Source organism: Prionailurus viverrinus, chromosome X, assembly GCF_022837055.1.
Source record: "Prionailurus viverrinus isolate Anna chromosome X, UM_Priviv_1.0, whole genome shotgun sequence".
Taxonomy (NCBI): domain Eukaryota; kingdom Metazoa; phylum Chordata; class Mammalia; order Carnivora; family Felidae; genus Prionailurus; species Prionailurus viverrinus.
The window spans coordinates 3489550-3503927 of NC_062579.1; the positions used below are offsets into that span (position 1 = coordinate 3489550).

The 14378-nt window shown below is 54.9% G+C and overlaps 1 protein-coding gene across 2 annotated transcripts in view; it reads left to right on the forward strand.

The window, feature by feature from the left end:
• TBL1X (transducin beta like 1 X-linked) overlaps positions 1-14378 on the forward strand; it is a 234053-nt gene that overhangs the window by 201967 nt on the left and 17708 nt on the right. For both annotated transcript variants that reach the window (XM_047843777.1, XM_047843778.1), the window contains 6 exons: positions 3828-3973; positions 6542-6803; positions 8833-8965; positions 9341-9482; positions 10212-10275; positions 10390-10487. In XM_047843777.1, the coding sequence (XP_047699733.1) occupies positions 3828-3973; positions 6542-6803; positions 8833-8965; positions 9341-9482; positions 10212-10275; positions 10390-10487 (845 nt within the window). The remainder of the gene's footprint in view (positions 1-3827; positions 3974-6541; positions 6804-8832; positions 8966-9340; positions 9483-10211; positions 10276-10389; positions 10488-14378) is intronic.

The following is a 14378-nucleotide window of genomic DNA, read 5'->3' on the forward strand; positions in this document are numbered from 1 at the left end:
GGAACCGCCAGCGTGTCCCGCCTGGGAACGGAGGTGGCATCCACCCAGAGGAGCTGAGAATTCTGGTTCCTGCGCTTGTGGGTGTCACGGGGGGTGGCGGAGGGGGGCGGGTGAAACGGCGAATCCTGGAGTCATACAGTCTGGAGGTGACATTTACTGCATTGTGTGCGTGAGCCTTGAACCACTTACCTGATTTCTCCAATATTTACTCTTCTCGTGTGTAAGGCGATAACCACAGCAACTGAGCAGCTGCCCTGTAGAGATAGTGGGCACAGAGTGCCCAGGTTTGGTTAAAGGAAGTAATGCGGTTGGAACCTGCGATTTTGTGTGCCTTAAGTGGCAGTTCTGTGGCTGGTGTCTGGAAGATGAAGAAAGAAGGGACAGAGGAAGGAAATACTCTGCATTTCGCGTCCCCACCTGAATTCCTAAGTTGAAATCCTGACCCCCCCGCTGTCAATGGTGTTAGCGGGTGGGGCCTTTGGGAGGTGGTTAGGTTGTGAGGATGGAATCCTCACGCATGGGATTCGTGTCCTTTTAAAGGAGACCCCCACCCCCGCCCCCACCCAGAGCTAGCTCGCCCCTTCTGCCGTGTGAGGACACAGAAAAGACGGCTGTCTATGAACCGGAGAGCAGCCCTCACCAGACACCAGGTCTGTCTGGCACCTTGATCTTGGACTTCCCAGCCTCCAGAAGCATGAGGAATAAGTGTCTGTTGTTTGTAAGCCCCTCAGTCTGTGGGATTTTGTTACAGCTGCCGGCTGTAGGAACTAAGACATACACCAGAAGCTTGACCTCTCTTCTGGTGTTGCCCCTTAGTCATTGAGACTGACCTCTTCTTGGGAACCTTGTCTGCTCTCCGTGCTGTGCTCTGATTATGGCATCAGTAGGTGTTTTTAGGTCGAGTCACCAAGGAGGCTAAGAGTGGTTTCCCACTGCCCGGGTTTGGCTCTCAGCCCCAGCCAAGTGTCTGGGGCCTGTGGGTTCCTGGAGGGATCTCAAGACCTGGCCTGTAAAAGGGGAAGTCGCGCTTGGGGAAGCGAGGCAGAGCGTTCCCAAGAGGCTTTAAGGGAAGGCGTGGCGAGTTGTTGGAGCGGTGCCTGGTGGAGAGGACGCACCACACAAGGCCTGCCTATCGTTGTTATTATTCGTGCAATTCCTTGCACAAGGCCCTTTGAAGATACCAACCAGGAGAATAAGAAATGGCCCTCGAAATCCAGTGTCCCGTGCCCTTAGCTGGTCGAGACCGCAGATGGAGGAGAAGGCAGGAGCCGGGTGAGTGGGGTCAGCAGGCAGGGAGAGTCAGGAGTTTGTGAGACGGACAGATCACTGTGGCCCGGGGTATATGGTGAGGACCCCAGGCAAGAGCGAGTCAGGCCAGGAATCTACTTGCCCCTGCTCTATCCACTCACCTGGGGTTTTCCATCTACACCGCTGGCAACCTGACAGATGAAAGCTTGGAGATAAGATTTCTAGCAGGGCCGAAAGCAGGGCCGAGACTCAGGATATAGTCACTGGTTAACACTGGAGGGGGTGGGGGTTGTGTTATGGCCACCGGAGGGGGTGGGGGTTGTGTTATGGCCACCGGAGGAGGTGGGGGTTGTGTTATGGCCACCGGAGGAGGTGGGGGTTGTGTTATGGCCACTGGAGGGGGTGGGGTTGTGTTATGGCCACAGGGGTGGGGGAGAGGGTGGGGGTTGTGTTATGGCCACAGGGGTGGGGGAGGGGGTGGGGGCTGTGTTATGGCCACAGGGGTGGGGGAGAGGGTGGGGGATGTGTTATGGCCACAGGGGTGGGGTGGGGGAGGGGTGGGGGTTGTGTTATGGCCACAGGGGAGAGGGAGGGAGAGGGGGTTGTGTTATGGCCACAGGGGTGTGGTGGGGGAGTGGTGGGGGTTGTGTTATGGCCACTGGAGGGGGTGGGGTTGTGTTATGGCCACAGGGGAGTGGTGGGGGTTGTGTTATGGCCACTGGAGGGGGTGGGGTTGTGTTATGGCCACAGGGGTAGGGGAGAGGGTGGGGGATGTGTTATAGCCACAGGGGTGTGGTGGGGGAGGGGTGGGGGTTGTGTTATGGCCACAGGGGAGGGGGAGGGAGTGGGGGTTGTGTTATGGCCACAGGGATGGGGGACACATAGGAGGAGGGAGAAGAGCAGGCTGGGGGGGCAGCCCGCGGGGAGGGCCTCGGAGGGGCAGTTAGGTGCGGCCTCAGTTAGGTGCTTACAGTTGTGCGAGGCAGTTCACAGCCTCTGTGCAGCGGATTGTAAAACCAACAGCGGCTACCATACGACTCTGTGAAATAAAGTCCACGTTTTATATATTCTTTATAATCGGGCACTGGGGAGCCGACAGGCCTGGGTGGAGGAGGAGTGGAGAATAGAGAAAGGAGAGGAGGCCGCACACACAGGAAGCCTCCTTTCACGGAGGAACATTCCCATCTGCTGAGCACCGTGGTTATTGCCTCGGCTGTTCGGGTGCTGCCTGCGCGAGGCACAGGGCCTGCCGTGTGGAATCCGACGGAGGCCGGGCCTGCTCACTGCCACCGCCGTCGGCGTGGCGGGTGAAGGTGGCGTTGTAGCCGCGGGAGGGAGGGCGGCAGGGACCCCGAGGAGTCGCGTGCTGGAGGGCCGCACGTAGGACGAGCCAGCGGGGATGGGTCGTGCTGCCTGGGGACACCCCCCTGAGAGCAGGGTTTGCAGGACCCCCACAAGCAGGGGGCGGGGGGGCTGGCCCAGCCCAGGAGAAGCCACACCAAGGGGGTAACTCTGAGACAGGTCCGAAGGGTCCAGCCTTATGGGACACGCAGACGCCGGGGACACTCCAGCATTGCCGTGTGAACGGTGGGCAGGGCGGCCGGCAGGTAGACGCTTCACCCCAGAACTGCTCCCTTCTCTTCCCACAGTATAAATGGTGAGAGAGTTCAGAGTCACAAGTGCCTTTGGCCCCACCGCACCCACAGCCTGGGAGCCGAGCATAGGGGTCCCTGTTATTCACACAGCCTCCACCCTACAAGGATTCCCAGCTCCCCGGCACCCGTGGCCTCCCCACACCGAGCAAGGTGAACGCGGTACCCCCAGCAGACTGGGCTGCCCCCTCGTGGAGAAGGGCTGCATCAGCCGCGGACTCCGGCAGTAAGATGCCCCCTTACTGTCCTTGAGGAAGGGCCACTGTGGGTTCCCCATCGCCCTAGGACCCACGTGGGTCATGAGTGCTCCTGCCCTCTGCCCTGCGTTGTTGCCGCCCCTCCTGGAACCGGAGTTGTCTGCTGCGTTCCGGAACCACCACCCTGACCGACGAGTGTTGAGGGAAGGGTGGTGGAGCTGGCATCTCTAATAACGACCAGTTATCAGATGAAACAGCTCAAGCCACCGCAGCGGGTCCAGAACAGCCTCCTTTTCTTCGGATGTTTGCTTGTGTGGTTCCTTTACCCCCAGCCACCTTGAGCGCTCGGAGCCCGGCTAAAGACAGGTGCCCTGTGTGCGCTGCAGTGGGGTCAGGGGGCACTCGGGGACGGGGAGCTCCAGAGGGACTGATGGAAGGCGGAGAGGAAGCCCAGAGGTGCACTGGCACAACGTTTAGCCAGGGCACGCTGGGCTCTGTTTGGCTCTTAACGCCGAAATGGCTCTACCTCTCAAGCTGTGTCTCCGTCCCCTGCAAGCAGGTCTAACCCTGCTGTATCCCTTCCGCCCTGCCCGTCCCTCCGCTTCTCCCCAGACCCGAAGCTGGGCGTCCCACGGCCACGTGTGCCCCCGCTAACGAGGCACGTTCGACTTCGGTGGTGGTGCCGCCTTCGGGCCTCGCGAAACCCCGGCTTCCCTCTCTGTCGCGGCAGGTTTTTCCCACTCGGCGTTCACGTTCGGTATTGAGAGCCACATCAGCCAGTCCAACATCAATGGGACGCTAGTGCCGCCAGCTGCCCTCATCTCCATCCTGCAGAAGGGACTTCAGTATGTGGAGGCCGAGATCAGCATCAACGAGGTGGGTGCCCTCCCCGTCTCCCGGGATCCTGCCGGGATCGCCTCCGTCCCGTCTCTCGCTTTGAACTGACTTCATCCTCACAAGCCTGTCGGATTCAGCTTTCTCTCTAGCTTTTGTAAAGCTCTTTGAGGGGCACCTGAGCGACTCAGTGGGTGACGCATCCGACTCTTGGTTTCATCTCAGGTCGTGATCTCGCGGTTTGTGAGTTCGAGCCCCGCTTCGGGCTCTGCGCTGACAGTGCAGAGCCTGCTTGGGATCCTCTTTCTCTCTCTCTGCCCCTCCCCTGCTCGGGCTCACTCTTTCTCAAAATAAACAAACAAACTTGAAGCAACAGAATGAAAAAGAGATCTAAAAAAAGTACAGAAGTAATCTATCCTGTATTCTGTCATTTCTGTTCCCCCACCATTTTGCAAAAACCCCATCTTTGAAAACACCCAAATTTCTGCCTGTCGTGTGTGCATTCTGCCGGCAGTGGTCATCTCCTCTTGCCTCTTTTTTTAATTTATTTTTGAGGAAGGAGAGACAGCACGAGTTGGGGAGGGACAGAGAGCAAGAAAGGGAGATAGAGGATCCGAAACAGACTCTGCACTGACAGCAGAGAGCCGGATGTGGGGCTTGAACTCATGGACTATGAGATCATGACGTGAGCTACAGTCGGATGCTTTATGGACTGAGCCACCCAGGCGCCCCTCCTCTGTCATCTTAGATTGGATGCCCGAGGCGGTTTTCCACCAGCCCCACGAGGTCCCATCTAGTCTCTTCCTGCCTAACAGTGAACTGTGGGGATAGGGGCGCATGACCCCAGAGGCAGAAGACCTGAATTGGGGTGCCTGGATGGCTCAGGTCACGACCTCACGGTTCACGGCTGCTTCTCTTCCTCAGCCGTGCCGGCTCCAACGTGTGTACAGGAGAACGTAGAGGTCGTCTCATTGGTGACTTAGGCTTGCGGTCATTAAATAGGGGGACCACGTGCGTTTAGAGTTTAAAGTAGGTGGTGTTTTCATTACTCTGGGCACATGATACTTTTGGCCGAGTAGTCATCCCCTTGAGGTGTGAATATGTGAAGAAGGCAGGTGATACGGAAGCATGCTGACCAGTTGGCCAACAGTGGGCACGCCGTGGTGAGAACCGAAGGGTGAAGACGGTTGACGAGGTGACCAGCTACTTGTTCACACATTTTGTAGGGTTTCGTATCGTTTGCTTGTTTTTGAATATAGTATCGTGACCAGAACTCAGCTGGTGTCACGTTTCGTTTAGCTCATGTCCAGCTCAAACTCACGTCTTTCCGGTCTTCCTAATTTCTGAGGTAATTCAAGGTCAGAACGTACAGAAACATGTTTGCACATTAAGCAGACACAATCCAGAAGCACTGAGTTTTGTATGACTAATATTTGGAGCAGAGACAGAGGGAGACACACAGTCTAAAGCAGCTCCAGGCTCTGAGCTGTCAGCGCAGAGCCTGACCCGGGGCGTGAACTCACGAACCAAGAGATCATGACCTGAGCTGAAATTGGACGCTTCACCGACTGAGCCACCCAGGCACTCCTGGAGTGATTTGTAAGGAAAGAACATTCTTCTGTGTTTTTAAGTGTGCATGGAAACTTTTTCATTGCAAATAGAAGCCAGCGAATCAAAAGACGTGGGAAGAAAAGGAATTAAATTCAAACGAGTAGGAATTGAACAGTGCTGTCGTCCGTATATCACGGCTAGATTTAGTCCACACCCTGAACCCAAAACGTCATTTCAAATGGCAGCAGGTGCGTATGGTATTAATTCGGACAGACGGGTGCACGAGGAATCGAATCCTGATTCGAATCAAATCGAATACTGTGCTAGTATCTCTAAATTGGCCTTGGGTTTCTGAAGAGCTGCCTCTTCCGTCTAAAAGGGTAGTTGGTCACGGATCTGCCCACCAGCCATACCATCTGCACACAGCTTGTCAGCCTCAGCACTGCCGCCTCGTGGGGGCAGGTGACTGTGCTGGGGCATCCTGTACACGGTCCAGCGTGTTGAGCAGTGTCCCTGGCCTGCACCCACTAGATGCCAGTTACATCTGTCTAGTGGGGACAGCCCACGGTGTCTTCGGACATTGCCGGGTGTCCCCTCAGAGGGAAGAGTCGCTCCCCGCTGGGAACCCCTGCATCCAGCATAGCACTTTTTGTCGTGAAATAGTAAGGTTCAGATGGCACTAATGCCCCAATTCAGTCTGGTGTTTACCCAATACGGAGTCGGTCATGACACCAGAATCTCGATGTGCGCCCCGGGCCGCACCCCCCCTGCAACATCCCACCGTGCCCCCCTGCCCCTCCCAGCTGACCCCCCCCACACCCCACTGTGCCCACCTGCCTCTCCCGGCCGTTCCCCCCCACACCCCACTGTGCCCACCCGCCCCTCCCAGCCGTCCCCCACACCCCACTGTGCCCAACCCCCCCCCCCAGCCATCCCCTACACCCCACTGTGCCCACCTGTCCCCAGCCCACTGCGGACTCCACGGGTGTTGCTGTGGACCCCCAGTCCCCGCTGGCTCCCCTCCGGGCACCGACGGCCATCCCCGTGCTCTCTCCCCAGGATGGCACGGTGTTCGACGGCCGCCCCATAGAGTCCCTGTCCCTGATCGACGCGGTGATGCCTGACGTGGTACAGACGCGGCAGCAGGCCTTCCGGGAGAAGCTCGCTCAGCAGCAGGCCAGTGCGGCGGCCGCGGCCGCGGCAGCCGCGGCCGCGGCAGCCACGACGGCCACGGCGGCCCCGACAGCCGTTGCTCAGCAACATCCACCAAAGAACGGAGAGGCCACGGTGAACGGGGAGGAGAACGGAGCCCACGCGATAAGTACGTGCGGGGCTCTGGGGGTGGGCGAGCTTCTGGCGGTTTCTCTGCTCCGTCTGTGAGTCGGCTAGACTCTTCGCGATCTGCCCGCCGTACGTTCTTAGGCGTTGTGCGGTCCGTGTGCTGTTTGCCCGCGAGGGCTTCACACCGTTTTCGGGAGGTCCTTGGATGCGACGGTCTGGACGCACATAGCCCTGATTTGGGGGCACCGGGCTCCTCTGAGAGCTCCTTTCGTACGGCAGCGAGAAGCACTGTGTGACTACCGTTCGACATAAAAGGGTTTCATTTGTGGAGGCCACGGGTCCTGTCATTCAGCCGCCCGTGCTGAGCGGGTTCGGCCGAGATCCGCTGGAACAGTTCAGCTCACAGATCGGCCCGAGGTCCTATCCAGAGAACCTGACTCCGCTCTGATCTGCGGCTTATGGTCTCAAAGGCTGCTTCAGGGTCTAAGTTCGAAGTTTCTTAATCTTCCGTCAAGGAAAGCAATTTGGAATTGGTGAACTTTTAAGAAATCCGTACGTCTGCCAAGGCAGAAATTTTCCCAACTTGTAAATTGCATGGATTTCTTTTATTTATTTTCATTTTTTTATGTTTATTTATTGATTGATTTATTTTCACATTTTATTTATTTTGGGGGGAGAGACAGAGCACAAGTGGGGGAGGGGCAGAGAGAGAGGGAGACGCAGAATCCGAAGCAGGCTCCGGGCTCCGAGCTGTCAGCACAGAGCCTGACGCGGGGCTCGAACTCAGGAGCTTTGAGATCGTGACCTGAGCCGAAGTGAGATGCTTAACTGATCGAAACCCCCCGGGCGCCACAGAATTCCTTTTAAATCTTAAGAAACGTAATGGAGCATGGCTGCGTGCAGACATGCACGCTTCTTAAAGCACGCTGGCCACACACACACAGAGCCTTCGATCCAGGGGTGCCTCTGGGTTGACTTGCTCGTTCCGGGGAGCGTCCCTGACAGCTCGCGGCCACCTCCTCCCTGCCATGTTGTCCTCCGCCTTCCGCGTTCCCTTTATTCCCTGAGGCCTGCTGCCACCTGCAGTTTGGGTCATCGTGCTGCAGCGCAGGTTGAAACCAGACCGTGGTGTCTGAGGTGGTATTTTATGCTGACCTTCAAGAGTCTTTCCTTTCCTGCCGCTTGGGAGGAAAACAGCCGCCCCCCGGGATGGTTTCCAGGTGGCATTTAGCACGGCCAGTGTCCACGGTCACCAGGCTTCCTTGGGCATTCAGAACCCGGATCCCGTGGTTCATCCGGGGCAGGCCTGTCCGCTTAGAAAGCATGGCGGTTCTGCTCAGCTCGAGAACTCCGACACAAAGGTGACTTCAAGACACTAACGGCACCGGGCCCCCACAAATACGAGGGTGTTTGCAGGCAGGGGTGCGGGGTGGCGGGCATTCCGCAACAATGGTGGCGTCTCCCGGTAGGAGCTTCACAGACAAAGACGTGATACTCAGGGGCGCCTGCATGGCTCAGTCGGTTAAGCGTCCAACTTTGTCTCAGGTCACGAGCTCACGGTTCATGGGTTCAAGCCCTGCATTGGGCTACGTGCTGATCGTGCGGAGCCTGCTTAGAGTTCTCACTCTTTCCTTTGTCTCTGCCCCCTTGCCCCCAACTTGTGCTTGCTTTCTCCCTCAAAATAAATAAACTTTAAAAGAAAAAAAAAAGGTGATCCCTCCAAAAGGTGCTCGCAGATGACACGTGTCACCCCATCTGGAAAAGAGCAACCTTCAGGCTCAAACTGGCTGTCGTCATTGTTCCCCAGTGTTGTGGTGGTGGTTAGACATTAGCCTGGCCCTAATTAGGAAGAATAAATAAATTCGTATTTCTCTATCAAATTTGGACAGTGTTGAACTAAGAAAATGCAACACATTTACTACATTACACAAAAGCAGGATTCAGTTACCGTCGTCAGAGGTAATAGAACTAAGTACACGAAAAGAAGGTGTTTCTAAGACTCAAGTGCCCCCAAGAATGCGCTGCTTTTATACTGGTCACCACATGTCTTTTCCTATTTCTTGTGACAGATAATCATTCGAAACCAATGGAAATAGACGGGGACGTTGAGATTCCACCCAACAAAGCCACAGTCCTTCGGGGCCACGAGTCCGAGGTGTTCATTTGTGCCTGGAACCCTGTCAGCGATCTCCTGGCTTCAGGGTAAGGATGCCGGGTGGTGGGTGCTGCAGGGCCCGTGGGGTCCGAGATGCTTTCCGGAACCGGGCCTCATGGAGTAAGCGCTGCCCTCTTTTGTGTGCGGAGCAAGGCCTGGGGCTCTCTGTGCCGCTCTCTTCCCCGGGTTGTGAGGGAGTCCTCGTTCCACGCTCTGTTCTCAGCGGGGTGGAGAGCAGCGCAAAGACACGTTAAGTCACTAAGAGCAGCAAGAGTGGCGAGGAGGAAAACACGGCCAGTGAGCGTGATTAAGAAGACACAGGCCGTGGGCCAGAGATCGCTGACGTAGGCCGCCCGCAAGTCTGACGGGCTTTGTTTCCACTGGACCCGGACGCTGAGTGCGGGTGCGTGTTCATTCTGCAGGTCCGGAGACTCAACGGCAAGGATATGGAACCTTAACGAAAACAGCAACGGGGGCTCCACGCAGCTCGTGTTGAGGCACTGTATACGAGAAGGGGGCCACGACGTCCCCAGTAATAAAGACGTGACCTCCCTGGACTGGAACGTAAGCCCCTGCCGCCGCCCAGACGCTTAAGCCCCCGGAGACCCTCCAGCGCCGCGGGGGGCACCCCTGCAAACACAGGGGAGCGGGCGGTCCCGTTGGCGAGCACCCCCAGCCTGGGGGCCGGTGGTACGGGTGCTCTCTCTTCCCGAGAGCTTCTCACGAGGCCGTGTCGGGCAGACCCCTGGCCGGGGGTTCAGAGGCTCGTCTTCCCATTAAGCAAGATGAGCCCGGTGGTTTTCCTGGGGGGGGGGGGGGGGCCCGTTCCGCTGGCGGGATGTGAGGCGCGACCCGGGGAAGGGGACGTGTCCCCTCGCTGTCTCGACCACAGGCGTCACGTGCATTTGGACGTGGGAAGCCCGCGGTCCGTCGTGACTTCTTTACGCTTTCACTTCCGTATGTGCAGGCACGGTTTTCAAAGCTTCCTTAAGCCTCACTACCGTCACGTCTCACACGGTGGTTGCAACTGTGCCACCGGGGTGAGCGGTGGCGGTATTTCCCCTGTTCCTGCGCCTGTCCTCACAGTGCCTCACGTTGTGGGTTCGGAGCGGTGTGGGCTCCAGGAGGCGCACAGGGTCGGTCGGTCCCTTCCCTGGGAGCCAGCTCCTGCTGGAAGAGTAGCCTCGCTGACAGGCCGTCAGCTGACAGGATCAGCCGACAGGCCGTCTTCTGTTTTCGACGCTGCCCCCACTGAGCTGTTGGCAGTGCTGTCTGTTTCTTTCTGGCCCGCAGAGCGACGGGACGCTGTTGGCCACAGGCTCCTATGATGGTTTTGCGAGAATATGGACGGAAGATGGTGAGCCCGGCCTGCCTCGTGTGGGGTGGGAGCAGGCGTGCCCCAGTGTGGAATCACCCAGTGAGCCGACCGTGGCTTTGAAGTCAACCTGTTTGTTGTCTCCCTACGTAACAGGCAACCTGGCCAGCACCTTAGGGCAACACAAAGGCCCCATCTTTGCCTTGAAATGGAACAAAAAGGGGAATTACATTTTGAGTGCTGGTGTAGACAAAGTGAGTATTAGCTTGACGTAGGTGTCTCTCGTCTGCAGATGCTTATTTATTTTTAATCTCTGGATCACATCCTGGGTTTTGTTTGTTGGTTTTTTTGGTTTTTTAATGCTGAGAATTTCTGCTTCTTAAGATAGCAGAAGAGGTTTATTCGGTTTTGTTTTTGTGGGTTTGATCTTACTGTTCATTTATAATACGTACGCTCTCAATATAGTCTACCGTTCCACAGACCTTTGTGCCAAACTTCCCCCCCTGTTTTTGAGGTGCATTATTCAGTGACACAGGAAGTCCCCAAATTGCATTTATGCAACACTTGAACAAGCAAAGGGGTGTGGGACGCACCGGACAGAAACCCTTCACCACTGGGCCATTTTGCAAACACGGACTGTCTTCTCTCGAGAGCCCAGGCTTCTGTTTCCCTGATTCGATACATCGTTACTTCCTGTGGAAGGGCTGCGGGCCTCTCCGAGCACGGGAGTAAAGCAGAGCCGCGCACGAGCGGGCGTGCCCCTGACGGCCGCGGAGCCCCTGGACGGGGCTGCCGGTGGATGTGATGGAGTCAAGGCGGGGCGGCTGCGAGCACCCAAGTGCATCTAGAAGCCATGGGTGGGCAAGGAATGAGGCGGTGTAGGTGCCATCTGGCTGTGAGTCTGAACCCGTCCTCTGGATTTGTGTCCTCAGTCGCCAACAGCCAGGAATCATGACCCCCAAAAAACAGGGATTGGATGGTCATGTCATTCCTAAGACTTGGTGGGAATTTGAAGTCCTTGCTGTGGGGAAATATTATCAAGAAATGGAAACAGAAGGGGAAGAAAAGCATGTCCTCACGGCACTTTGTACACCTGTAAACTGGGTGTGAATACTCTACTTTGGTTTGGTTTCCAGAGGGCGGGCTTGCTTGCTTTTTTTTTTTTTTTTTTTTTTTAACATTTCTTTATTTTTGAGAGACAGACCACAAGCAGGAGAGGGGCAGAGAGAGAGGGAGACACAGAATTCGAAGCAGGTTCCAGGCTCTGAGGTGTCAGCACAGAGCCGGACGCGGGGCTCAAACCCATGAACCATGAGATCATGACTTGAGCCGAAGTCAGACGCTTAACCGACTGAGCCACCCAGGCGCCCCTCTACAAGGCTTTCTTTACACGTTCATACTGACGTCAGGATGATTTGAGAAGCGGTTAAGTTACCGCTTCATGTTCATTCAGGTTCTAGAATTAATATAAAATAATGGCCATGACTTACAAACCCTGCCGTGGTGTTGGTCTAAAATATTTACTATGTGGCCCTTGACGGAAAATGTGTGCTGACCCCCACACTGGGATGTGACGCTCTGGGTTAGTCTCTCTCTCTCTAAGCCAGTAGACCCCTCATTCGGACCCAGTAGCCCAGTAGCTAATGTTGAACAAGCTGAGTGCTATGGTTGACTCACTAAACGTTCTCCTGGAACTACATCACGTTTTCTCCGAGGTGTTCTAATTCACATATTACAGATGCGCGCACACACACATACACACACGGAACTTAGGGACGTGGCTGGTCATCCGTACTGCTGATTGGATTGTGAAAATGACTTGCACAAATGACTGCTCACCTTTGACAAGCACGTTAACTATTACGTGTGTTGGCCAATTCAGTGCTCCCAGGGTAGGAGGCGGGCACTGTGGCATCACCCTGTGTCACAGAGACCCGCACTGACTTGCCTAGGGACCCACCGGTACAGGGTACGGGCCCTGGATTGCCAGTAACTTCTGCCCTTTGACCTCCACACGCTTCTAAAAAGTTTTTTCAGGGGCGCCCGGGTGGCTTAGTTGGCTAAGCGTCGACTTGGGCTCAGGTCATGATCTCACGGTTCGTGGGCATGAGTTAAAGCCCTGCGTCGGGCTCTGTGCTGACAGCTCGGAGCCTGGAGCCTGCTTCGGATTCTGTGTCTCCCTTTCTCTCTGCCCCTCCCCGGCTCGCACTCTGTATCTATCAAAAAATAAACATTAAAAAAATTTTTTTAAGTTTTTTGCGTCCTTACTTGCGTCCCTGCTCGGGGACTGCCCTTTATATTCATTTCTGGTTTTCGACCTTACTTGAAGTTGTGACTGTAGGAGGTGATGAGCAGTATGGCCAATGAAAATTCACATTATGAATTCAGTTAGTCTTCGGGTCCTACACTCACTTGTTTGTGAGTGGCTACGTTAGGACGTTAGGAAAAGAGCCGTATTCCACCAAACAACAAACAAAAAACATTTATCGGTCTAAGGGTGCCTGGCTGACTCAGTCAGGGGAGGATATGACTCTTGATCTCCAGGTTTTGAGTTCGAGCTCTACCTTGGGTGTAGAGACTACTTAAAAATAAAATCTTAAAAAGAAAAGTTAATTGGTCGAGAGCTGGCCCCAAACTTAGAGAACCGAGTTTCAAAGATACTTACTGCTCTGTTTCCTCTGGAAATTTCTGCAGCTGATAGAAAATATAAGCAGTTCTTCTTAAAACAAAATCTTTCGGGGCGCCTGGGTGGCGCAGTCGGTTAAGCGTCTGACTTCAGCCAGGTCACGATCTCGCGGTCCGTGAGTTCGAGCCCCGCGTCGGGCTCTGGGCTGATGGCTCGGAGCCTGGAGCCTGTTTCCGATTCTGTGTCTCCCTCTCTCTCTGCCCCTCCCCCGTTCATGCTCTGTCTCTCTCTGTCCCAAAAATAAATAAACGTTGAAAAAAAAAAAAATCTTTGATTTTTAAAAAAAATTTTTGAAATGTTTATTTTTGAGAGAGAGAGAGAGAGAGAGAGAGAAACAGAGCAGGAGAGGGGGAGGGACAGAGAGAGAAGGAGACACAGAATCTGAGGCAGGCTCCAGACTCTGAGCTGTCAGCACAGAGCCCAACGCGGGGCTTGAACCCATGAACCGCTAGGTCACAACCTGAGCTAAAGTCAGACACTTAACCAACTCAGCCACCCAAGTGCCCCTTAAAACAAAACATTTCTTTTTATTATGTTTTTATTTTAAATCTTTTTTTTTAATGTCGATTTTAGAGAGAGAGTGCGAGCGGGGGAGGGGCAGAAAGGAGACAGAATCTGAAGCAGGCTCCAGGCTCTGAGCTGTCAGCACAGAGTCTGACATGGGGCTTGAACTCACAGACCGCGAGATCATGACCTGAGCCGAAGTCAGATGCTTAATCAACTGAGCCACGCGGGCGCCCCAAAGCAAAATCTTTCTTAAATGCCATGGACAGGGAGGTGGAAAGGTTTCAATTAAGGTGAAAGTTCCAGTTGATTAGGACTTAATTTCGGTGGTGTTCATTGAGCGGCCTCTGGTTCCTTCCCTGCGTATCTTCCCAAGATCAGTAAGTTCCTAAGAATCCAGGATTTACTTTGCTTTCCAAGGGGTGGAGGGAGATCATTTTGTCTCCCTGTTTCTCGACCCGTGAACTGGGGCCTGATCCCAGGGTCATGACTACTCGGCTGTATCGAGGATCCCCGATTCTTGGGGTGATGGCCGTGGAAGTGTCAGGACTGGCAGCGTCTGTAGCTCTTTATTTGGAAAAGTGCCAGAAAGGTGCTTAATTGCACACTTTTCAACCCGTCTCCCTGTCGGGGGGTGAGGGAGCGTGCCCCCCGATCGGGGCAGAGTCTCAGGACCGGCTGCTGTGTCTGTCACCAGCACATGGGGCCGCCGAGTTCACACAATGTCGCTATCCAGACTGTTCAGCTTAAAACACACACGCTGGATCCCAAAAATCTAGACGAAAGACAGAATGCCAAATTACCTCCTTGATGTTTCTCTGTTGATTGCATGTTGAAACAATATTTTGGCCACGTTGGGGTGAAATAAAATATATTGCTAAAATTAATGTTACCCATTTCTTTTTCCTATATTTTTTTTAAATGTAGTTCCCAGATCATTAAAAATGACCTGTGT